This window comes from Mixophyes fleayi, chromosome 1 (genome assembly GCF_038048845.1).
Source record: "Mixophyes fleayi isolate aMixFle1 chromosome 1, aMixFle1.hap1, whole genome shotgun sequence".
Classification (NCBI taxonomy): Eukaryota; Metazoa; Chordata; class Amphibia; order Anura; family Limnodynastidae; genus Mixophyes; species Mixophyes fleayi.
In genome coordinates, this window is record NC_134402.1 from 280,162,833 (window position 1) to 280,188,971 (window position 26,139).

General features: G+C 41.5%; 1 protein-coding gene across 1 annotated transcript in view; it reads right to left on the minus strand.

Moving 5' to 3' along the window:
- The window catches only part of ECPAS (Ecm29 proteasome adaptor and scaffold), a 114,243-nt gene that overhangs the window by 42,976 nt on the left and 45,128 nt on the right, over positions 1–26,139 (minus strand). The window contains exons 23-34 of the mRNA XM_075210942.1: positions 25,764–25,862; positions 18,310–18,433; positions 17,878–18,023; positions 17,024–17,078; positions 14,726–14,840; positions 12,208–12,276; positions 8,752–8,869; positions 7,107–7,274; positions 1,923–2,002; positions 1,553–1,658; positions 853–900; positions 306–427 (exon numbers count right to left, since the gene is read on the minus strand). Coding sequence (XP_075067043.1) covers positions 306–427; positions 853–900; positions 1,553–1,658; positions 1,923–2,002; positions 7,107–7,274; positions 8,752–8,869; positions 12,208–12,276; positions 14,726–14,840; positions 17,024–17,078; positions 17,878–18,023; positions 18,310–18,433; positions 25,764–25,862 — 1,250 coding nt within the window. The remainder of the gene's footprint in view (positions 1–305; positions 428–852; positions 901–1,552; positions 1,659–1,922; positions 2,003–7,106; positions 7,275–8,751; positions 8,870–12,207; positions 12,277–14,725; positions 14,841–17,023; positions 17,079–17,877; positions 18,024–18,309; positions 18,434–25,763; positions 25,863–26,139) is intronic.

Genomic DNA, 26,139 nt, shown 5'->3' on the forward strand with positions numbered 1-26,139 from the left:
GTGCTGGATGTGCAGAAAGGATGGATGGGATTCAAATCTAACACCCCAAGCAAAGTTTAATCCTTCTGCGCAGAGGACACAGTGGATTCATTGGCTCCATTACAGAATAAGAAGACAAGCTGTTATCCAGTTGTTTAAAATTCTAGTTATGTGCACAGTCTGTGTTTTTAGCTGAAGGTGACATTTAGTATAATCGGTCTTTCCCATCTGTCTTGTATATGAACAGCAACTTTACTGTATTCAGGCAATTTTAGAACAAACACAAACTAAATGAAAGCGTAACATTCCTATCCTAAACTATTTACCTGAGTGCCCGAACTTCAGTCACTGTGCTCATGATCCCCTTGTCCAGAAGGCACGGCAGAAGGACAGCAATTGTTCTTTGGCCGGATGTTCCCTTGGAAGGCTCACACATCCTTATACACACCTTATAGGACAAAAGAATAAGCAGGAATAGCTATTGGATGACTCGGTTATGTTTTAGAGACGTTGCAAAACTCACTAGTGTGTGCCTGATCAGATTAAATGTAAATATTTAAGATATCTGAAAGTGCATGTATTGTAAATATGAAAATTATACTCTTCGGTATTGTGCACACAGGTATTAAATTTTAAATGTTTAACAGATGTTCATAAAGCCTATTAAAATGCCCTTTGATGCTGATAGACATTTTGAATACATTTTAACAGTGTTTGTGAGGAGGGGAAGGGACATGAGAAATAAAAACAAAACAAAAACCAGGTACTGTAAAGAAATAATAATAATAATAATAATAATAATAATAATAATAATAATAATAATAATATTATAAAAAAATAGCTGTCGGGATTCAAGTGCACAATGACATTTACCTTGCTTAGCGTTTTCAAAGCCAGTTCTGCTGCTTTCCGGACTGACTCCTGATGACAGAGAAAGGAAATGAATGACAATGTATATGCAAACAGAGCACTAATGGCAAAGTATGAATTTGTTTTGGGGAGAAATTAATTAAAGTCTCATTAAAGCAAAGGAATATTTTTGACATTGGAAAACATTCACTTCCCTAATTCAAACTCAAAATATGGGTAACTTACACATCGCTGTCCTCCAGTACTTTACAACATATTCACCACAGCTTGCATTGATGTAAAAATAGCACTAATTGACCCGTATAGTGCACACATTGTTAGGATTCACAGACACATTTTCAAATAATTGGAGCACCAAAAATAGGATAACACATTCTTGTGTGTTACAACAGTCAATGTTACTATTGTATTTACTGTAAGGTTCAAATAACCATATTTTGTGAAAAAGTTTAGAAACCAATAAATTAACCTAAATAGCAAAAAAATAAAGTAAACTATACTTTTCTAATGTACAAAACTAGTATGAAAGATAGGACAATCTTTCGTCACTTAAATTAATGTAGGTAAGAGTTCTATTTAGTTCTCATTCATAAGACATTTCACAGGCATGAGTAGAGCATCACCTAGTGACACAAGCATGGGATTTTCAAAAATTATTTGCAAATCTGTGTTTTATCTACCGTCAATAAGAACAGTGTCTTACCTTTATATCATCCTGGACTCTGAAAAGAGTCTCCCATATCTCAGGAAGTTTGTCAACAACGTCATCAAGCTGTCGACCACGTAGTAGGTCATTTAGGGCTAAACAGCTGTGTTAAAGATATGGACATAAATTCTTATTCATAAATCAATAATACAAGAGATCATAACAATCAATCTATAATATGCCTACTGTCCACATTTGCAAATTGCCAAAAAGTCTATCAGTTTCTTTGTTACTAGCTTAATATATTCAGCCCAGTGCATTAATATATTTTCCCAAAATTATACACAATTGCGATATTTTCCTAGAAGACATGAACATTACAGCAACACTACATAGTGACTTAATGTTTTACTATTGTACAGCGTACCTGGATTCACGGATCCTCCACATATTGCTAGTCAGGTTATTTATCAAATCTTGAAGAATTTCAGGTAAATATTTATCAACCTGGAGAAAACATGATTATGAAGATGATTATAAAAACAGTTAAACTTACATTTTTCTGAATCACAAAAGTATTCCTCTCTGCATTGGGATTACTCCCTTGTTTCCTTTGCTAACCGTACAATTGTCACTTGAGCAAAGACTGAATACACCACCTTGGGACCCATACAGTTTGAGAGGAACTGCTAAATAAAGATTGAAGTATGGACAAGCGTAGTGTGCAATTCGATCTGGGGCCACTTTAGCGCACGCTCCATTATTGACTACAGTTGTATCTCTACCAAGTGGCTCTTGCTCTTCAGCCTCCATCTATGGTTACACGGTGAGTGAAGGAATTCTGAGAAAACGCTCAGAGTGTAATTCCCCTGTGAGTGGAGATTGTTTTTTTTTTGTTTTTTTTTTAAGAATTCCATAAATTTAAATACATCTGTCATTATGCTATGAAGTTCTAATTAGACGATCTCTTAAACTACACTAATGTAACAGGGTTCCCTTTTACTATTCTGCTAGCTCAAGCTAAATTGGAATGCCCATCACCACCATTTTTTGTTTTTTGGGTGCCACAGATTCCTTAGTGCCTGACAATCTTACCGGTTGACATACATATTACTGATATGACTGACAAAAATACAATTAGGCATAACAATTACATGAATAGTCATGAGCTAACAATTACAGCTATTAGCATGAATATCAGTACAAATTCCAGGCATGAGTGAACAAACAGCAGAAGATTCAGCTTAAGACTTGACATCGGGGTGATATGAGATATAGGGTAGTTAGGACCCTGCCAAAAAAAGCATACATTCTAGATGGAGGGGGTAATGGAAGACAGTAGGTGCAAATAGGACACAAGTGGATGTGGTGGACAGCGGAAGTAAAGGGAGTGGACATGAAGGTCTAGGAGGGGTTAGGGTAGGCAAGCATGAAGAGGTGAGTTTTGAAGGATTGTAGGTTGGGGAAGAGTCTGATTGAATGAGGCATAGGTGGGAGTAGAGCAGGAGAAGTCTTAGACACTGTAGTGGGAGGAGGGGAAGAGAGTTGAAGGTCAGAGCCGGAGAGTAGTGGTCAAGCTGGGATGTATGTCATGACAAGGCCAGGGTTGTATGAAGGGGAAGTATTAGTGAGGGCCTTGTAGGTGAGGGTGAGCAGCTTGAACTGAATTCTGGAACCAATGGGGAGTCAATGAAGGGATTAAGAGTGAGGATACAGGGCTCAGTTACAAGAGACAAGGAACTGAGGGTGGCAGTCAGAGATGATCTGCAAGAAAAGATTTCATGGAGGAGATGAGATTTAAAGTGGATTTGTTTGGTAAGGTAGAGGGCAGTGTAATAGGATGCAAGGATGAATTTAAAATGGATGCAGTCATGCAACTGATGGTCTTGAAAACTCACAAACATTGACAGCAATCATACACAATAGTCAGGATGTGAAGCATGGTGGCACGCTGGTAGCATTTCCCTGTGCTGCATGTTAAAATGAAACTTTGTGATGGTACTGCACGTACCGTCTGCTTCTCTTTTCTACCATTGGGGGACATTGGGGGTATAGTAGTGGTTGTAGGAGTTTAGGCACTTAACTTCTTTGATCGTCACTCTCCTCCTTTACTATGCCACTCCTCTCCTGTGGATACCTTAGGTTTTTTAAAGTGCCTAGGGTTTAGGTCACTTCAGTAAAGGCTCCTGCCTATACTTTACTTAGAAGTAGGTTTTCCATGTTTTTATTTTGTTTCTCCCTGTTAGGCGCAGCGCAGGGATCAAACCCAAGACCCAGAGAAGTGAATAGCTTGTCGGCTTCCTTCACTCTGGGTCCCTGCGGGGGGTGAGCAGCAGCTTCAGCTCACTCACCCTTGCCGGCAGCCTGTCATTCCCCTAGATTGACAAGCAACAGGGGGACATTTCATAAGTCTGCCATAGAGGCAGCATTTATTTAAAAGCACCATCTGCGCTTCAGGATCGTCAGCAAGCGGTCGCAGTTTAGCTTTCCTAGTCGGGCGGGAGTGAAGCTGTAGCGGCCCCTCCTACCGTCGGACATGCCGGCAAGTCTCCCCGCCCCTAGACAATGAGCAGCGGGGGACACAGTAACGATCGCACTCCTTAGGAGGCGATTCATTTACTGATCACTGGCACACGCTACCTGGGCACTCAGAGAGGCGTGATTTCTATACACGCCGACAGCCATACTAATCGGCAGTCTACAGGGGCAGCCATTTTTGGGGGAGGTCTTGGAGGAGGAACTTCCCTCTTCCCCCCTACCTACTTCCCTTTCCTACTTTCTGGTGACTGAAGCAGCCATATTTGGACATGGAGATGAGCGTGCTGCATGCTGTTCCTCTCCTCAACTGGTATCATTTATGCTGTTTTAATATTGTACTCTATAGAGACATATTGCATAGCGAATGCGCTTCCTGGATCTCATGTCCGACACAATGACCGAGAGAGTCTATTTACCCGAAAACAAGGTCATCACCCTCTTGCGCAGAACCAAAACCCTACTTGCGCGGAGAGAGGTATCCTCCTCAGTTGTATGAAACTCCTGGGGACCATGGTTTCAGTGTTCGAGGCTGTGCCCTTTGCACAATTCCACTCTCGCCCTCTTCAACAAGAGATTCTTCAAAAGTGGTCAGAATCTCAAGAATAAAGCAAATTATTCGCCTGTCAAAAACCACTTGTCTTTTTATGGCGTGGTGGTTGTCCAAACAAAATCTGGACAAGGATAAGACCCTTCGGACTGGCCCATGGACCTTAGTTACCACAGACGCAAGTCTGCTAGGCTGAGGAGGGGTGACAGGGTCACTGAGATTTCTGGGTCTCTGATCCCAAGAAGCCACACTCTCGATCAATATCCTATAACTCAGAGCGGTGTACAGGACATTGACAAAAGTTCAGAGGTCTCTGACAGAGAAGCCTCTTCAGATTCAATCAGACAATCCTACAACCGTGGCATATCTGATTCACCAAGGGAGAACTAGCAGTGTAGGCGCCATGTGGGAGACAGTCAGGATCATGGGCGGAGTGCCACGTACCCCAGTTATCGGCTGTTTACATTCCAGGCATGGAAAATTGGGAGGCCGACTTCCTCAGCAGGTAGAGGGTTCACACGGGCGAATGGTCTCTCAACAAGTGGGTCTTTGCCCTCCTAGTGGAACGCTGGGGCATGCCGGAGATCAATCTCATGGCATCCAGGCTAAACCATCAAGTTCCCCTGTACGGCTAAAAGTCTCGAGACCCTCAGGCACATTTCACAGATGCCATGTCAGTTGCATGGCACTTCCGGCTAGTGTACCTGTTTCCTCCAATTCCCATGCTCTCACGAGTACTAAAGGAGCTAAAGAATAGAGCGAGTTCCCGCAATTCTGATAGCCCCTTATTAGCCATGCAGGGCATGGTTTTCAGACATTCTGAGACTGGCAACGGATCCTCCATTCCACCTGCCAGTGCGACAGGATCTTCTGGTTCAATGTTCTCTGCCACAATGTAAATCTGCTAACTTTGACGGCATGGCCTTTGAGACCTTTTTCCTCAGGGCCAAAGTTTTCTCTCAAGGTTATTTGTACTCAGGTCAAGGCCAGAAAAGTGTCCTCCTCAGTCATATATTATCAAGCCTGGAAGGCTTACATTCTTTGGTTTGAGGCCCAGGGTTTCCACACATCCAGGTTTAGCCTTTCTAGGTTGTTAGCCTTCCTGCAGGCCGGCCTAGATAAGGGGCTTCCTCTGGGATCCCTTAAGGTTCAGGTCTTGGCGCTCTCCATTTATTTTCAGCGGAAGCTGGCAGCCGTCAGGTATGTTCAGACCTTCCTGCAGGGGGTTCTTCAAGTGCAGACTCCTTTTGTTTATCCAGTAGAGCCTTGGTAACTCAACCTGGTGCTCATTCATACGCCGTTGGAACCGCTAGGTTCAGTGGATTTGCACCATCTCACTTGGATACCGGCATTCCTCTTAGCTATCTCGTCGGCCCGTAGAGTGTCGGAATTGGCAGCATGCTGCTGCACTTCCCCTTTCCTAGTTTTTCACAAAGAAAGAGCGGTACTCCACACCAAACCCTCCTTTGTTCTGAAGGTCGTATCCAGGTTCCACTTAGATCAAATCAAGAGACTGTGGTCCTGGCTTTCCGCCCTCCTCCATCTTCTTTTTCTTCATCCTCCTCTTCTAATGACGACTTACTGTCACTGGATGTGGTTCGTGCTCTTTGGTATTATATTGACCGCACGGCCTCGATTTGTAAAACCAAGGATCTTTTTATTCTTTACGATGCGCAGAAGCGAGGTTGGCCGGCTTCCAAACAGTCTATTGCCCGCTGAATCACTTCCTTCAACAATACTGGGACCGGCAGAGATGCACGAGCATAAGCCAGTCTAATGGTGGCTCACTCTACCAAAGCTGTTGGCGCTTCGTGGATAGCGCGTCATGGGGCCTCGGCGGAGCAGCTATGCAGAGTGGCTACATGGTCATCTGTCTATACATTCTCTAAATTCTACAGGTTCCAGAGCATTACCTTCCTTAGAGGCAGCTTTGGTATGTCCCAAATGTCTCGCAGTGTCCCCCAATCGTAGGAAATAGCAAAGACGACTTTTACTCACCGTAAAATCTATTTCTCTTACTCCATTGGGGGACACTGAGCACCCTCCATTGCTCTGTAAGTAGTTCTGTTGTGTGAATTTTATGCTTATATTCTTTGCCCTATAGGGCTTTCCCTTTCTCATACGCTTGGTTAGTCAAAACTGAGGTATCCACAGGAGAGGGGCATAGTAGGGGAGGAGAGTGAAGATCAAAGAAGTTGATAAGTGCTAAAACTCCTACACCTACTACTATTTATTTATTGTGGTTTATATGTAGGGAATTGTTTATATATTATTGTATATAATTTGTAGAGTGGCAAGGAAACCAAGAGATTGTTTGCAAGATAAAAGTAATATACACATCAGTAGTATAGTAACATAGCAAAAGAAACAAATGTAAGTAAAAGTTCAAGATCTCATACTTTTTGTCCATAAAATAGAAGTTGAAACTGAAGTTGCAATGGACAGAAAAAAGAAAAAAAAAAAAAAAAAAAAGCAAGCTCATTAGGCAACATTCACATACTATACACAAAACCTGCACAAACTTACAGTAGTCTTGTCAGTGACTAGGGCATTCCAAATGCTAGTCATTGACTGGCGGATTCCAGTGTTTGGATCAAACTGGTAGCGATACAGACGAGGGACGAGTTGTGGCAAAAAGGGAGCCAGCTGTTCCCCAGCCTTGGTGGCAATGACATTGAAGCCAAATGCTGCACCCTAATAAAAAAGAAGAAATATCATAATGAACTTTCAGTCTTTTAGAATTCTGCATGCACATAATAATATTACCATGAGAAGTTAGCTGAAAAGCTGATTTTATAGTTAAAATCACATAAAATTACTCCATTCTATAGCATGCCATACTAATCCCTTAATTTCACGTATAGTAACATGGTAATAGTTTTAAGATGAAGGTACATTTTAACAGTGTGCATCATAAAGAAATAAGTGAACTGACTTGTGTTTGACCTGCTTAGTCACACCTTGTTAAAATTACTTTTTGATAACAAGGGTGTTTCACTAACGCACCCTCTGCACACCTGGTAAGTTCACCGCAGGTTAAACAGAACTTAAGAAAACAAACAAACAGGGTCATTAATTCCTAAATAAATGCACAGAAGTCATTCTCTGACACTGTTTTGAACATACAATGGGCCAGGAATGCTGCCTGTTCTATTTCTGACCCCTTAAGTAGTCAGGAAAAGTACATTTACATTAACCAATTATTTAAGCTGCGGCTTGCACAGCTCAGGGGTAAGTGCAGTAGGTACTTAGTAAGTGTATTTTAAATCGCCAAATTAAAGCACATTTATTGGTTCTCCTTAGCTTCACCAATTCTATTCACTGTGAAAAACTTCTTAATAATACCGCTTTCATACTGCCGCCCCGGCAATATCCCGGGTTTTTCAAGCCGGGTTTTTGCCGGGGCTCGGAGCGTCCCAGCTCAGAAACACCATTCATACTGCACCTCGGACCCGGGAATTTCCCGGGTTGACCCCATTCATACTGCACAAGTCTGTGCCCTGGGAATTTGTGGGAGTCATCACCAGAGCTGTTTTCAATGCTGAAAAAATGGTGATGTCATTGAAAGGTGACTGGTTTTTTGACGCATAAAGATGATGCAAAAGTGGGTGGTGATTGTTTACCACATTACTTTTCATTATGGCCGTCATTCTCCAACAAACTCCGATTCTGCTTCAGCTTGATCTGCACTCCACCATCCACCATTTCTCCTAAACTCATTCTCTAATCTTCCACGGGCTCCCACCGATGACATCATCCTCCAGAGACAGGCAGACAGCCAATCAGCTTGTTTTCTGTGCAACCCGGGTTGAAAAACCCAGGTTGCACCATTCATAGTGCAGGCAACCCGGGTCCGACCCGGGAATTACCCCTCGATACATCCCGGGTTGAAGACCCGGGTTTTTAGACCCGGGATTTTTGACTTGTACCATTCATACTGCACCAAGACCCGGGTCGTTTGAGCTCGCCCCGGCAAAAACCCGGGATTTTGGTGCAGTATGAATGGGGTATAAGTCATGTAAACAAGCAGAAGAACCTGTTTCGAAAAGAAAGCTCGCTCCTTTTTTCAGATTTTTAAGAAGATAAAAACATTATATGATTGGCAGGCAGTACATGTTAAACTAACTTGTCCTTAACTTTAAAAAGAGACACATTCACATCAAGATCTTACCTTCCTTGAGGTCCACATAGCATGGTGGTTAGCTAGGTTCATGAATTTGTATACGAGGTCTGGTTGACTTAGGTCACTGGCCAAGGCACACAGCTCCTTGTATGTAGACAGCCCCTGTCTTTGGAAAACATAGAAACATAACTCTTCTACCTCATGTTCAGAAACATCTGATCAATAAATAAAACATACAGATCTGACACCACTATTCAGATTAGTACAGCCTGTGTATACCATAACTGTGTCAACTGAGCATTTTACTTGTATATTTATTTTGCAATTTACTTAATTGTACAATACTTATTGTAAGTTTGCTTTCAGGGCCTTATCACCTCTTTGTCTGCATTACCCAATAATGTCTATTACTATGTTTGTCCCCAATTGTAAAGCGCTATGAAATTTGCTGGCGCTATATAAATAAATGTTGATGATGATACTTGTTGTCACTTTTTCATAGCTTTAATTCAAAACTATATATATTAATAGCATAAGTACGACTTTTATGAGCGACTTCTTTCTATGATGCCATTGTCTGAGCAAGGCACATCATATACCAAAGTAAAGGTCTTGTGCTGTAGATTTGCAGAAAAATATTGGCGATGTAATCGTTGCATCGTTTAGAATTTATTATACAAAACGTCCACCAATGCATTACCATTATCCTCTGGAAGATGTGACAGTTGGCAATACACCTGTGCACCTGCTGGGTGACCTAGAAACTGACAGTTATATGCAGCCACATATCAGCCAGTCTTGTGGGGACCATGCCCAGCAATGTAACTTCGATGGAAGAAGTTATGCATATATTGTATTGTATAAAGTAATTCCTTAGTTCCTTTATTATAGTGATTGATAATATAGTTATTGATTATATTTAGTTGTTAAAATTTCTACATGTAATGTAATGTTTAAAAAAAGTTATTGAATTCTGTTAATAAACTAATTTAGCCACTAGATTTCAATTTCATTTAAAAAGGTGGCTACTGCCTGGTTCTCTAGTTTAATAATAATTCAAGTGCTAAAAAATAACTAGCAAATAATTATAATAATAATATAAAATAAATAAACTTTGCGGAAAAAAGTCCACTATGTACTCTAACAGACCCTAAAACTAGAACGCTGCTCCTGAATTAAGCTTCTACCGGCTTCAGAAATCATTATCCGCTATTTATATAGTGCCACTAATTCCGCAGCGTTGTACAGAGAACTCAATAACATCAGTCCCTGCCCCATTGGAGCATGCAGTCTAAATTCCCTAAAACACATACATTAAGAGAGACTAAGGTCAACTTGATAGCAGCCAATTAACCTACTAGTAGGTTTTTGGAGTGTGGGAGGAAACCAGAGCACCCGGAGTAAACTCATGCAAACAAAGGGAGAACATACAAATTCCACACAGATAAGGCCATGGTCAATTATGAGAAGTTGTCATAAAATAAATGGAAAGGAGCACAAGGTTAGGGGTGCCAGAAACAGAAATGAAATTAGGGTACATATAAAAATCATACTACAACTCCAAAATAAATCTAAAGTTTATTATTAAAATATAAAACTAATAAAACCTATGTAAAATATTTCCCATAGGAAAAACAGATCGTATATAACCAAAACTTGGACATATAATACACTATCTTTAAATGCAATAAATTGTGACCATATGTAGTATAGAATATAAATACGCATTAAAACAGAGTTGAAACTCTGTTACCAGAAAAAAAACATAATAGTAACACAACTTGGTAGCATACAGTTTCAAAATGATCAGCTGTCAATTAGAGCTAAGACACCTCAATCTTAGTTCCATAATCGAACACGTAAAACAGGTAAAAAAAAAATGTATCGGATAATGATATTCCCTGGCAGCCATAGAAGGCCGCTATTAATATTTACATGGATAATTACATCCAAGCTTTCACACCAAGAGATAGAGCATATAGGTCCACAATGTGATTGTATAATTATAGAGATCAAAAGGCACAGTCTATGAACGCAAGCTGTGGCTAAAAAGCCTTAGGTCTTTATGTGGCTAGCATTCAGTCAGTGTATACGTAATGTGGACGTTGGCATTGCATAATAATGTGACAGTAAAACAAGAGTGACTTAATTATTGACAAACTTGTGGATGTTCACAAAACTCCTGTTGCATACATCTGAGAAATGACTCCAAAATATGCATGCATCTCACACAAAAGCTTTAATTCAAGCTGTTATACATTTCCCACATTAACTACTACTACAATCTATGTTGAACACAGCGTCTAGCCAAATTTTACTCAAATTATACATTGGTGTCTGTACTTTACTAAATCCAATATAAAATACTCATGCTAACATACGTTATTAACAAAATGTATCTCTTCCCTGGTCTGAAAATAAGTCTCCGCTCAATCCTTCTGCTCTACCAAAATCTGCGTCTCTCATCCACACTCATTACCCATTCCCAGTTAAAGACTTTATTGGGCTGTACCCACCCTGTAGAATTCTCTCCCTTCGTAAGGCAATACTTTTTCCAAAACCAAACCAAATCTTTAAGCGTTCTCTGAATACATCTCTTTATCAAAATTTCCAAACCATCTTTAACTTTCCTACAACAAATTTAGCCTCATGTATCATGTATATTATTGTATATTATTGTCCTACAGATTACAAACTTGCAAGCAGGGCCCTCTTACCTGTCTGTCTGTATTACTCAAACATATTTTATTACTGTGTTTGTTCCCTTACTTGCAAGCACTGAAGAATATGCTGGCACTATGTAAATACATGTTAATAATTATAATAAAGAAATACTATTTAAAAGCATATACAAAACCTTGCAATTCGCCCACGCTTCCACAGGGAGTGTGAAATGTGTTCATTAGTAATGTGATACAGAAAAAGAACCAAGCTTCTCTGTAGCATCCAGTGTGCTCAAACACCTCCGAACAAGCATTTGGTTAAATGCTAAATAAGCATTTTCACATAACTGCACTGTATTTTTAAACACATTTAATGTTGCTGGAGGCGCAAGTAATGTAGAAATGGACATGAACAAACACTTGTCCCACAGTGTGTGTACAGGTACATACAGCATCCATTATTATTCAGACGAGCAGTATTGCGACATAAAGCAATGCTCCTTGTCTAGGGTACAATAGTGAACACCACTGTTTCAGAGATTGGCACATTTCTGACTCCACATGTGCTTTTCCCAAATTAAAGGTGTGTAAAATTTTGTACTTTTGGACATTCTCAGCATATTTTGTACTATGTAATCTGATACCACCTAAGAAATGTCACAAAACTAACTAGCTGGCTACACAATGAACAAAACACTGTCTGTGATCATCTTCTGGCTGATTTAGAGTGCATTAGGCATCACGCGTGCTTACAGGTCATGCTATATGGCAGTGTAAGGAACACATTCAAGCGAATAATACTTTAATTCATTTATGTGCAAATACAATAATAGTAGCTTACCCATCTGGGGTTTTTCCAAGGGAGGTACCTTGAAAAACCTCAGTGTCTCCAGACACATCATGCTTTGCCCTAGAACAAAACAGCAAAGGTTATGATGTTCCTGATGGAAATGAAGACGACAGAACATAATAAAGTCTGGGCTATTCTAATACATGCCCACGCAATCATTTGGACACTAAAGAATAAAAACGACAGTAAAAGGTGTTTTATTTTAGCGTTTCTACTGTGGAATTTTCATAATAATTTATACTATGATATTCATATCAGAGTCATGCAATAAAATCGAACAAACACCATTGTTCACAACAACACGCCAACTGGGGGTACTCTTCATTTCAACAATACAGTTAACATAATAAGTAAATAATATTGCTAAATCATATACTATGCCTTCAAGTGAACAAATGTTATAAAAATAATGCAAAAGTAACTCTGCTTTTATATCGAACATAGCTTCCCAACATGGAATGGGCACTGCTCAGTGATTAGAAGCATGGTATTACATTTACATGCTGCCAATAACCATGATTTGTTGATATCTAGCATCCAACATGAATTCAACTAAAAACAAAAAAAATCTATAATAAAATGAAATTCTAAAATATGGTGCTGGCACTATAATGCTAGTCCAATACAGATGATGGAACCAATTCGTAACATATCAGGGTATAGCAAACCATTCACATATTTGAGAACGTTGTTTGCTGCCATATTCTTCTGGAACAACAACATGAAGTTTTGATACTTTAATGAAGCTGTAATTTTACTTATTTATAGGATTTATTTAAGCCTAAACGGGGTTTCCACCATCAGATCACTTTAACCTTTGCCTGTGCCCTCTTTTAACCTTTCCAAGATACATTACTTTTTCTTTCTGGCTTGCTGCTTTTTAGCCATGTGTTTATATCAAGTAGCGTTCATTTTTGTTGCTCTTGCATACAACTGGATCTTGCACAATAGACGGAATAGAGGTTACTACACGGTAGTGGGACATTTTATAAAGTAAAAGATATTTGTTAGTATGGTGATTCAATGGCAATATTTTGCGGTGTATCTTGGCGATAGCCTAGTGTGGGTGGTAGAGAGGTTCTAGGGTGCTAGGTGGCAATAGGTTATGTATTTTTGAGGCAGAATGGGTGCCAGGATGTTTGGATGATTGGATGTTGTGGTGCTACTATAGTGTCAGTATAAGTATTGTGTGGAGAGTTAAGTGTGGTATCCTGACGAGTAGGATATTTTAGTGACTGTATAGTGTGGGTGGTAATATAGGGATGGACTAAGGTATTAAAGAGGCAGTATGTTATGTGGTTTCAGTATTTAAGTGGCAGTATACTTTGGATTGATGAGATATGTGGGGTATTATGGTGGTACTTATTATATGGTATTTGAAGGTGGCAGTTTGTTGCGTAGGATATTTTGGTGGTGGCACAGAATACAGATGATGCAATGTGAACAAAGAATATTGGAAAATCTAGTTGGTGGAGGAAGGCACACAGGCTCAAGGAAATTCTCTGAGGCAATGTCCGATTGTCTCACATGGATTTCATGGAGCATCTTATTGGCAGTATATTGTGGAAGGTTAGTATTTTGATGTTAATATAGTATGTGTAGTATTAGAGTGTGGTTTATTATACAAGTAGTATTGGTTGTTAATAGGCTAGCAGTATGTTGTGTTGTATGAGGTAGGTTAGTGACAGTATAGTGGGATGGCTGTGTACTGTGTGGTATTATGGTGGTAGTATAATACAGGATGTTCGTGGCGGTATGGTATATTTAGCGTAGTATATGTAATAATAAAGCATTTTGTGGGGGGGTTTAGTGTAGCTAGAGTAAACTTGAGAAAGTTAAGGAGAACAAATACATAAAAGGATAAATAATAAATAATAATAATAATAATAATAATAATAATAATTCACAATAAAGATCCAGGACTATAAGATATGTCAGGTTATGGGTTTTGTTTGGTGTATATGATGTGTGACAAATATTAATTTAGAAAGCCATTGTATAATACTATGAACTGTTTCACCAGGTTGAATTGCTATATGCAGTAGAACAGCTAACAAACCTACCTCGATGCTACAATACAACACATTTTACATTATAATATAGGACTAGGTTTTTCCAGTATTTAGAGCACAGAACATTTTACATGTCTAAATTACTATAAAAGATAAGAAGAGAATGCTATAATATACTGAAAACAATCATTTATGGTCTGAGAATGTTCATACATTATTTTTGTACGAGTGGTTTATTTGGAACATTTCTGTGATACAATTAATGAGACAATGCAATCAACATCTTTAGAACTCCAGTCCAAACCCCCATATAAAAAGTAAATAAACGGACTGCATATCATAGTCAGTAATTACACAACTATATGCTTCCCAATACTACAAAAAATGTAAACTACGGTGCAGAAAATAAGACAAACTATATTTTATAATATTAAATCACATGGTAACTGTAGATTAGATTAATGGCCCACACTTTAGTTCATGAGGATTCACAGTACCTTTTCCCAGTCATGAGTGTGTCCACAAGTATGGACACCAGCTCCTGTTGGTCTTGTTCACTGCCCAGTTCATATACCAACCCAAGACCTTTCGATGAAACATCTTGGCTAAGTTCTGTAACAGATTTTGTGCAATTATCAATGGACTTAAAAGGAGTTAGGCTGATAGATGGACTGAGACATTAAATGCATATAAGCATGAGAACATTGCCCACATTACAGCACCCAAAAACAAACATGGCCAGTTGATAGTTTAGCACTAAATGTGCTTTACCATACACCATTCCTAATAATAAAAATCACACACGGATAGGTTACGAGACTACACAAATGTCGTGACAAAAACAAAAAAGGTAATTTCAAAAGGAGAAAAAAAATGTACTTTGAATTCTTCAATCACCTCATTTACAGAAGTGGAGCTGCAACCAAGAACATATCCTGACAGTAAACTAAATTATCTGCAGTGTGCATCCTGCAAACCCCCTCCTCCATTGCTGGCAGCCTGTTTCAGTCATGCAAAGGACAAGAGGGAACAGATTCTTATCATGCTGAAAACTTCGGGTCCTCACAGAGACCCTCTGTTTTTGGTTTATGCAAATGTCTACTGCAATATTTTACTTCCCAAAGATAAGATCTCTCCATGTTTTATTAATCTGGATATAAAGTGCCAATACATGCTTTAATCCCACCAACCAATAAAAGGTAAATTTAGGTTTAATAGGCTGTAAATTATAGTATGGCGCATTTAAATTGCCTATCCTGGGCAATATCTGAACAGGATCTATCAGATGTAAATTGGAAAATGCAGTCAGACAATTAATTACTGTGAGTGTGGATGTGGCTGGCTACCACTTTCCTTACACAACGCACGTGCTGCAGGGAAATTGTTTCATGTAACAACGGCAGTGCTAAATTTTAAAAATGATGAAATATAATAATGGTTTCCCAGTGGTGATCGGGCATATCCAGCAACATCATGTCACTGCTCCATAGCCAAGCTCAAAGAGCTCTAACTGTGGCAGTAGGGAATCTGCTGCACTGGAAAATATTTTTAGTGGTAGATTTAAAGTTAAATTTCCCAAACCAGACGGGCCCCCGCACACCCTAGCAGCCCATGAACAATGGAGGAAAAAACAAAAAAACATGCCTTCCTCTGAGTATAATATCAGAGGTGTGAACCAGGACCATTCTGATTCACGTGCAAATCACATGGATTGCTTAAAAGGGGCAGGGGGCTGGATTACCCCCTGCCAATCTGTGTGTAAATACAGTATAAAAAGGGCAGTAAATCCCCATGTGAAGTGTACTGTATCTGGTGGTGTGTATGGGAATCAACACTACCTTTTAGTGGTGTATAACAGCTATTTTAAACAGGCTTATTTGAGCAACACCTCTCTTCCTAAAGGTCCTGCTCTATTCATGCAAGATGTCTATTATCTGCTGAAAGCCTGTGACCTAGAGATAAGACATACCGCTCCCCAGCTGTGTTGAACCCATCCACCTAAAACAACACTCTGCTTTCTTCCCTCCTAACCAGCCACAGATACTGATACTGGTGTGCTGCAGCAGCTGCACACCATCCAGGAGTGCCAGTGCCTGGTGTTGGTAGCAACTACTTTTCTACAACTATTCTGCAGGTGTCACTTACAGTCTGTGAGTGACTGGTGGTCAAGTAGCACCAGTAGGAGTCATTAGTAACAGCAAGTTATGGACGGTAGGAGGAACCCCAAGACAAATATGTACAACAACGTCCCCCAACAGGCTGGCAGAGTAAACCAATTATCTCACAGTGGTCATTCTTCAAACACACTAAGTGTACCTCATAGGAACAGTCAATTTGGCTCTTTGGTCCAGTGGTGGCTTCTAACCAGGTTTGTGCTATAGGATTGACTTAGCCTGTTTAACAATGTTTTAAATTCTTCATTTAATACCTATGTAAGAGGTATTTTTAATGCAGAAACAAAACCAACTGGCTGGCTGAATCTGAAGGCCTTTTTAATCCTAATACTAACACATTTCAAAGTTAACATTTAATTTTTACATGTAGAATATACACATCCATGGTTTCAATTCAACAGGTGTTCAAATGCTTCTGCGCTAGAAAGTTTTAGTTGCTAAACAAATCCCAGCATGACGAAACATTAAATGACAACAGTTTATTTGGAGTACATATGGTCACGGACACATTTATTATTATTTCAGTATTATCTGTTTATTTCCCTGGTGCCTAGTGTCAAACAACAATTTTTAAACATTTCAATCTGAAAGAAGAAACACTTTGGGAAAATAGATACATACCATCATTATCAGACAGGACAGATATAAAGGCACTTTGAATCTCTTTAAGCTTTGACTAAATGGGGGAGAAGAGGAGACAGATTCAATGTTGGATGACCTATAAAAAAATGTGTCCAAAGAAATCTTATAGATATCTAGTTTTATTTAAATGCTGTTTTAAAAATATATTATTGGAAAACAGGTATTGTTCAGTTGCAGATAACAAACACGAACAATAATTTTGTCTTTACACATTCTTATCCTCCAACAAGTACTCCAGTTAGTCAGGGTTGATATGCAGTTCCAGTGAAATCACCAGCCATCAGCAGTAAGTGGTACAGCACCAAGTCCTGCATACCACAATCCGCCAGATACTCACTTCAACAGTTCCTGTTTGCACTGGTCCCATGATTATTACTGAGTGATGCCCGATACATCTATATCCTTGTGTAAGAAGGCCCAAGACACTAAGGTGTAGATATATGTTCAATGCGTGAAAGGGACTTAACACGTGTATGTTTACGTGTACAAATAATTATTTCCAATTCTGATGGCTGGTCCCATATGCTACTGCTACTTGTAGCAAACTTTTTATTGTACTTCGTAAATATGTGCTGCTGACCACTGCTTTAATTTGTAGACTAGACATAGTGGAGTTTCTGGCACGGTAGCCCCACCCTGTTTGGACTTGGTGCCATCCACAAATTGAATGCAAATTACTTTGTGTGGGAATGAACCACAGCAGCAAGGGAGAGTGCATGACAATCATAGACACACATTTTAGTATTAAAACAGAGATATATGTATTATATAATATATTATGTGGCCAAAATAGCTCACTATTTATTAGACTGAGTAAAAGGCACATAACTTACCATTATTTCCTGATGTTTGGTCAGTTTCTTCACCAGAGACAAGAGCCATATACAGGCCGCCTGCCTGACATGTGGATTCACACTAACAACATGTTTGCCAAGTATCTGGTCCAAAACCCATGGTACGACATCATTCACCTTCACATCTGATTGAATGGTGACAAGAAGACATACATGTAAGGCACTTTTTTACTTTCAATTTAGTATCCTGAATTCTTACTTTAAACAATTCCATTAAAGAAACATTCAATCATCAGTAAAATAACATAACTGAAAAAAACCCAGCAATTAAAGTATGAAAAAGATGTAGAATGAGACATAAATAAGATGATGCAACCAATTGTAATATTACATTATATTGTTCATATCTGTTGTAACAAGTAGTCTACTTTCTATTTTTTTAACATGCAACATGTTACCAGAAGGACCTACCATTACGTGGTTTATAGTCCTCTTCAGCAATGATCCAAACATCCCTGGCTGCTGTGGATTTTGATCCAACAGCTGCATTTGTGATTGCCTCCCCAATAGTAAACTGAAGCTCAATTTGTTTTGCCTGCAAAAGGGAAGACAGAGGTAATTGAAATGAGTTCAGATGATATGAATCACTATTAAAAATGCAAATAAAATACAATATGTAATATTATATGCACTACATGGAAAAAGTATGTGGACAATCACCAAATCCATATGTTGGTGTTGAACATGTTATTTCAAAATCATGGGCATTAATATGGAGTTGGTCATGTCTTTGCTGCTATAACAGCCTCCACTCTTCTAGGAAGGCTATCCACTAGATTTTGCATGGGATTCACATCCAGTCAGCCACAAAGGCTTTAAGTGAATTTAGGCATAGATGTTGGGCGATGAGGCTTGGCTCACAGTTGGAATTCCAATTCATCCCAAAGGTGTACAATGGGGTTGAGGTCAGGGCTCTGTGCAGGTCAGATAAATTCTTTCACAACAAACTCAGGAAACCATTTTTTGATGGACCTCACCTTTGTGCACAGTGGCATTGTATTGCTGAGACAGGAAAGGTCCTTCCCTAAACTGTTGCCACAAATCTGGAAGCACAATATACTCTAGAATTTTATTGTATGCTGTAGAATTAAGATTTTCCTTCACTGGAACCAAGGGCCCAGACCAAACCAGGAAAGATATCCCAGATTCCTGCACCAAACATTATAGCTGGCAGTACGCATTTAAGTAGGACGCATTCTCCTGAATCTGCCAATCCCAGATTAGTCTGTCAGACTGCTAGATGGTGAAGTGTGATTCGTCACTCCAGAGCCCTATGGTTGTGTGCCTTATACAACTTCAGTTAACATTTGGCATTGTGCATGGTGATCTGAGGCTTGTGTGCAGCTATTTTGGCAATGGAAACCCAATCTATGAACAGTTACTGTGCATGATATTTTGGGCACTTCAGTGCTGGGTCTCGTCTTGTGAGCTTGTGTGGCTTTGCTGCTAAACTGTTGTTGTTCCTAGATGTTTACATGTTACAATAAGAGCACTTATAGTTGACAGGGGCGGCTCTAGCAGGGCAGAAATTTGACAAATGGACATGTTGGAACACAGACATCTTATGACAATACCACTTTGAAAGTCATTGAACTCTTCAGTATGACCCATTCTACTGCTAATGTTTAACCATAGAGATTACCTGACCCTATGCTTGATTTTATGCACCTTCAGCAATTGGTATGGCTGAAAAGATGAAACACTAATTAAATGAATTGTCCACATACTTTTGGCCACGCAGTAGCTAAATCGGGACATAATTACTCATTTGAGGGGATTAGGCTGTTTTACCATTTCTTGGGAACATTTAAAAAAGAGTATTTATATACTTACGTTAAATCCGTTTCTCTGATTCCGTCTGGGGGACACTGCTTACCATGGGTTGTGGAGGGGAGCACGGGGAGTTGGCACCTAGCTAATTAATCTTTAGCACTGCTGACAGACCCCTCCCCTCTACAATCCCCCCGCCTCTTCCTATTCAATTAATTTAAAAAACCCCCAAGGAGATAGGTCAATCAACCAAGAGCATACAGAGGAAAGGCAGAAGGGAGGGATCGCAGTGTCCCCCAGACGGAATCAGAGAAACGGATTTAACGTAAGTATATAAATCCTCTTTTCTCTTTCATCCAGTCTGGGGGACACTGCTTACCATGGGGACGTTCTAAAGCAGCCCCCTAAGGGTGGGACCGCTCCCAAAGCCCCGCTCGTAGAGCACTACGAGCGAAATTTGCATCCGTGGATGCGAATATATTAAATTGATAGAATTTGGTAAATGTATGGACAGAAGACCAGGTGGCTGCCCTGCAAAGCTGGTCAGCAGAAGCCCCATTTCTTGCTGCCCATGACGCCCCTACCGATCTGGAGGAATGGGCCGTAAGTCTCTCCGGCACAGGAAGGTTAGCTCTTAAGTAAGCCTGCTTAATAGTTGCCGTAATCCATTTTGCAATGGACTGTTTAGAGGCTGGCCAGCCCCTTTTGTTAGAATCATATAGGACAAACAAATATTGACATAAATACGGAGAGCCATAACCACATATAACTTTTCCATAGACTGCAGATCAGACTGAGAAGTAGATGAAAAAAACGGAACTACAATTTCCTGGTTCAAATGGAAGGAGGACACCACTTTTGCAACAAAAGATGGAAGTATTCTCAAAATCGCTCTGTCTTCGTGAAAAACCAGATATGGTTCCCTGCAAGACAGAGCTCCCAATTCCGACACCCTACGTGCCAATGCAATTGCCAAAAGAAAGACGACCTTCCAGGTCAAACACCTAAAATCTGACACAAGTAAAGGCTCAAAAGGAGGCCCTTTAAGCATATCCAGTACCAGGTTAAGATCCCATGGTGCTGTGGGTGGAACATAGGGAGGCTGAATATGTAAGACTCCCTGAAGGAAAGTCCTGATATCTGGTAAATCCGCTAATTTCAGGTGAAAAAAAGATTGAAAGTGCCGATACCTGAACTTTTAGGGAACCTAAACGAAGCCCTGCTTCCAGCCAATCCTGAAGGAAAGCCAATAAGCGAGGGAGACTGGGAGAATTTAGACTGTAAGCTCGATTGGGGCAGGGACTGATGTGAGTGAGTTTTCTGTACAGCGCTGCGGAATTAGTGGCGCTATATAAATAAATGGTGATGAAAATGAGACGAAAGGAAGACGTGTGACATGTCCTATTTTCGCACCATCTGATATAGGCTCGCCAAATCCGGTGATAGATGCGAGCTGAAACTGGCTTTCTAGCTCGCATCAAAGTGTTCACTACACTGGGGGAAAAACCCCTAGCTCTCCAGAGGCTGGCTTCAACAGCCATGCCGTTAAACTGAGCTGAGGTCAATTCTGGCGACGGAAGGGACCTTGAAGAAGAAGGTCATCTCGAGACAGAAGACGAAATCCTTGTCCTTCCGCCATAGAGATTATGTCCGCGTACCACACTCGGCGCGGTCATGAGGGAGCTATTAGAATTACCGGCAGCCCGCCTTGCCTTACTCGCCTGAGCACGCGAGGAAGCATGGGAATCGGAGTAAACAGGTATCCCAACCTGAACTCCTATGACATCGTCATTACGTCCACTGCCACCGCTAAGGGGTCTCTTGCCCTTGAGCAAAACCTGTGAACTTTTTTGTCGTGTCTGGAGGCCATGAGATCTACATACGGAAGACCCCACCTCTGAACTAGAGACTGAAATACTTCCGGATGGAGTGACCACTCCCCCGGCATCATTAGATTTCGACTTAAGTGGTCGGCCTCCCAATTCTTTATTCCTGGAATGAATACTGCCGATATTGCTGGAACATATTGTTCTGCCCAAACCAAAATCTGAGCTGCAATTTTCATTGCGGCTGCACTCCTGGTTCCTCCCTGCCTGTTGACATATGCCACTGCCGTGGCATTGTCGGACTGAACTCTGACAGGGTGGTCCTGGGTCCCCCGAAGGGCCTAAAGAATTGCCTTCAACTCAAACACGTTTATTGATATGGCCGATTCCTGAACCGACCAAAGTCCCTGGAGCCGGGGGTGCAGGATTACCGCCCCCCAACCTCTCAGGCTGGCATCTGTCGTGGCTATGATCCATGACCATGGAGCGAAGGACCTGCCCACCAACAGGTGATCTTGATTCAGCCACCACTGTAGCGATTCTCTCGCCCCCGGGGACAGCGAAATCTTCTGGAGATCCAAGTGTATGTGGGATCCTGACCATTTCCGTAACAGATCCCACTGGAAGCACAGAGAATGAGCCCGGCCGAAGGGGATCGTTTCGAAGGAGGCCACCATCTTCCCAAGCAGCTGCATGCACAAATGAATTGAGGGATTGGGAGAGGACAAGACCTGAGTTGTTATAGTCTGGATTGAACGGATCTTCTCCGTAGGCAGGAACACCTACTGCCGACTGGTATCCATGATAAGCCCCAGGAAGACCATGCATTGACACGGAACCATCTGGGATTTCTGAAGTTTATCAGCCATCCATGGCTCTCGAGGACTGCCAAGGTGAGGGATAAGTGCTGACGTAAGCAAATCTCTGAGGAGGATTTGATGAGCAGATCGTCCAAATAAGGCACGACCTGAACTCCCTTTAAGTGAAGACACGCCGCCATGACCGACATGATCTTTGTGAAAACCCTCGGAGCTGTGGAGAGGCTGAAGGGAAGTTAGTGGGAGGACCCCACTGTGAATCTTAGGAGAGACTGATGGTCGCTCCAAATGGGAACATGGAGGTATGCGTCCTTTATGTCCATGGAGGCCATAAACTGATTCTTTACTAAGCCGTTTATTACCGACCTCAGGGATTCCATCCGAAATCTGTCCACCCGTAAGTGCACATTGAGGTTCTTTAGGTTTAAAATGGGTCGAAAGGACCCATCCGGCTTCTTGACCAGAAACAGATTTGAATAAAAACCCCTGTCCCTTCTGGTTGTCCGGGATCCCTGCAGATGACTCTTTGCGAAAGAAGAGAGGCGACACAAGCCTGTATTGCCCGTCTTCTTGTTGGATCTCGGGGTAGCGGGGTTACAAAGAAACGATGTGGTACAGGACTCAGCAGGTATGTCATGTACCCCCTTGATATAATGCCCCGAATCCAAGGGTCTTGGGAAGACGCTGCCCATTGTTCCCGAAACAGAGACAGACGTCCTCCCCTGGCGCCACCTCCGGCAGAGTAGAGTTGTCGTCAGGACGCAGGCTTCTCCTGGGTCTTGGAGGCCTGGCACCTAGCTGCAAACTAGGATCTGCCCCTGACAGAGGAGCCTCGAGCATTTGGTTGTCTACCTTTAAAGGACTGTCCTCTAAGCAAGGAGGTCCCCCTAAAGGGCTGACAAAAGGAGCTGACATGAGGAGTCCGGCCCCTACTTCAGAATACCGGCAAAGAAGTGCTTTTGCCCCCTGTTGCCTGGGAGATCATAGTATCCAGTTCCGGGCCGAACAAACCTGCTGCTGAAAAAGGAATGGCTTCAACTGACTTTTTTGATTCCGCATCTCCTTCCCAGGATTTCAGCCATAACGTTCTTCTTGCTGAAATAGACGCAGCCTGAATAGAGGAGGACACCGACGCTGTGTTCTGGGCCGCCTCATAAAGGTACCCCGATGCTTCTTTCAAGTGCAAAGCCAGGGGAAGTAAATCAGAGTCCTGTAAGGACTCTGCCAGTTGGTCTGCCCATGCTTCCATGGCTCTAGCAACCCAAGCTGAAGCAAATGTGGGTCTTAAAGAAGAACCCGCAGCCACAAATATAGATTTCAGCTGGGATTCCACTCTGCGATCATTGGCATCTTGCAGAGTTGCTGAACCTGGGACTGGTAGTAAAGTGTGTCTGGCCAAACGGGCTACTGGAATATCCACCTTAGGAATACTCTCCCAGCGAGCCACGTCTTCCTCCTGCAATGGATACAGGGAAGAGAACCTTCTGGGAACAGAGAACCTTCTATCAGGCTGTTTCCAGGCTCCCTCTGCAATATCTCTGAGTCCTACCGAAGGGGGAAAACGGGAAGCCTTCCTTTTGGCCTTCTTAAAGAGACTTCTGTCTCTAGGATTAGGATCCTCCGGTTCTGCGAGATCCAACGCTTGTCTCACCGCTAAAACCAAATCATCAATAAATTGGCTTTTAGGGTTTTCTTCCTGTCCCAAAGGTTGAACCTGGTCAGGATCAGAATTAATTTCCCCCTCCTCCTCTGAGAACCCCTCAGAGTCTGAAAGGACCATAAGGGTATTATCAGATCTAGGCCGCTTTCTTTTAGCAGGCGGGATGTTTGGGCATTCAAGTAACTGGTTCAGTTTATCCAAACCCTTTATAAATGCTGCGGACCATGCTGGTTCTGTGGGAACAGGGGCCTGGTCCGTAAGTAATGAGGAAGGTCCTGGTATAGATGTTCCAATAGAATCTGAGGTAGCGGGGAGGCCCAAAGGTGTACTAGCATTATTAGCCACCGAAGCTGCCACACTAGATAGCAATTGATTGGATTGTAAAACCATCTGTGCTAAAGAGGAAACCGACTGTGTCAGGGAGGCCACCCAGGCCGGTTCCTCTGTCAGTGGGGCTGAAATAAGCTGTGTTTGCACAGTGGGGACCCCTGCTTCGCAGACAGAGCAGCGCGCCAACGGGTTTTTCTGCCCACAAGGTAATTTTACATTACATCTTGAACATGTGAAATATTTTGCCATAGGGCCCTTTCTTTATCTGTCATTTTTATAAAGGAAGGCACACCAACACACAGGCTTAAGTTGTAAAATTTAGCCGAGTAGAGAAAGAGAGAGAGTGTAGAGAGAATAGTGGGAAGCAAACAAGTAATCAACTAATCTGATATAAAAGTTGTACTTGTAATTGTAAAACACAATATACTATTTTTGGCAAGTAGGAGATCTACAATATAACCCCTACTAGCCCACTTTGTACACAGCAAATACAGTAATATGTGTTTAAATAAGATTAGATACTTAGCCCATAGGCCAAACAGGGGAGAAGTCCAACAGCAGTGTCCTGGTGCCTGCTCCCTCTGATCTGTGTCCTTTTCCCGGGCTTCTCCTTGGCGCCAGAAGGCCGGGCTAGTCCACTTCTCTCTGGAGGGCAGGGGAGCTCTATGTCTTAGCTCCCCCCCCTCTGATAATGCTGTCTCTTACAGCTTTTCTGCCGACTGCTGGCTCCGTTTTAGAGTAAAAAAAGAAAAAATGATATGTGGCAGAGTATGTGGCTTGAGGTCTCCGCAGCATTTATCCCGATGTATGAGGGGGGGATCTTGATATGGCCCCCTTCTCCTCCCTCCCCAGCGGATGCAACATGGCCGCCGGCATGTGTATTCTCCGATAACCGGCGCTCTATGCCTGCAGTGGCAGCGCCAGTTATCGGGGAGGCTCCAGGAGTGACAGCGGTCCGGTGAGACCGCTTGTCACTCACTATTCAGGCACCCCTTTTTTTCTCCCTGTCAGTGAGAGCCTCTGGCTCTCATCTGACAAGGTAGTGCCTGCGCTGCTATGTTGGAGTGTGTTCTCTATAATAGAACACACTCCCATGTCTGCCACCTGTAATAAAAGATTAAATAAAATAAATAAATAAAAGTAAAAAATAAAAGCAGAAGCTAAAACACTGCCCAACTCCATGGGCACCTAAAAAATACTGAGGAGGAAGAGGCGGGGGATTGTAGAGGGGAGGGGTCTGTCAGCAGTGCTAAAGATTAACTAGCTAGGTGCCAACTCCCCGTGCTCCCCTCCACAACCCATGGTAAGCAGTGTCCCCCAGACTGGATGAAAGAGAAATATACGGTATATATGTTTGAATGTTACAGGATACCTTTTTAGACTAGACATACTGGTAGTTTAGGTTTAACGGTCCTTTGAAATGTTGCCATTTTGAAAAATTAAAGTTGAGAGTAGTCTTACTTCTACTGATTCCATTAGCCCTTGCAAGAGAAACTTCTGATCAAAATTGCAATCCCCAACAGGAAAGTAGCCCAGTGTCCTTATAGCTCGTTCTTTAGCCTGGGGAAAAAAAATGATGCTGTCATTCAATAAGTACCCCATTTTTATACTTTACAAAGCCTATTATACTGTACATGAACAGAGAACTAGGTTATTCAATAAAATCAATTTAAATATAAAGCAGCACTCAAAGAGTACATCAAAAATAACTACTTACTATCACATATGTTGTGCGTGGCTAACACTATATATAGCAATAAAACCTTGTTCAAAGAAATATTTCATCATCAAATCATTTTAGCAGTTGCTGTAATTTTATACAACCAACAAGCTTTCA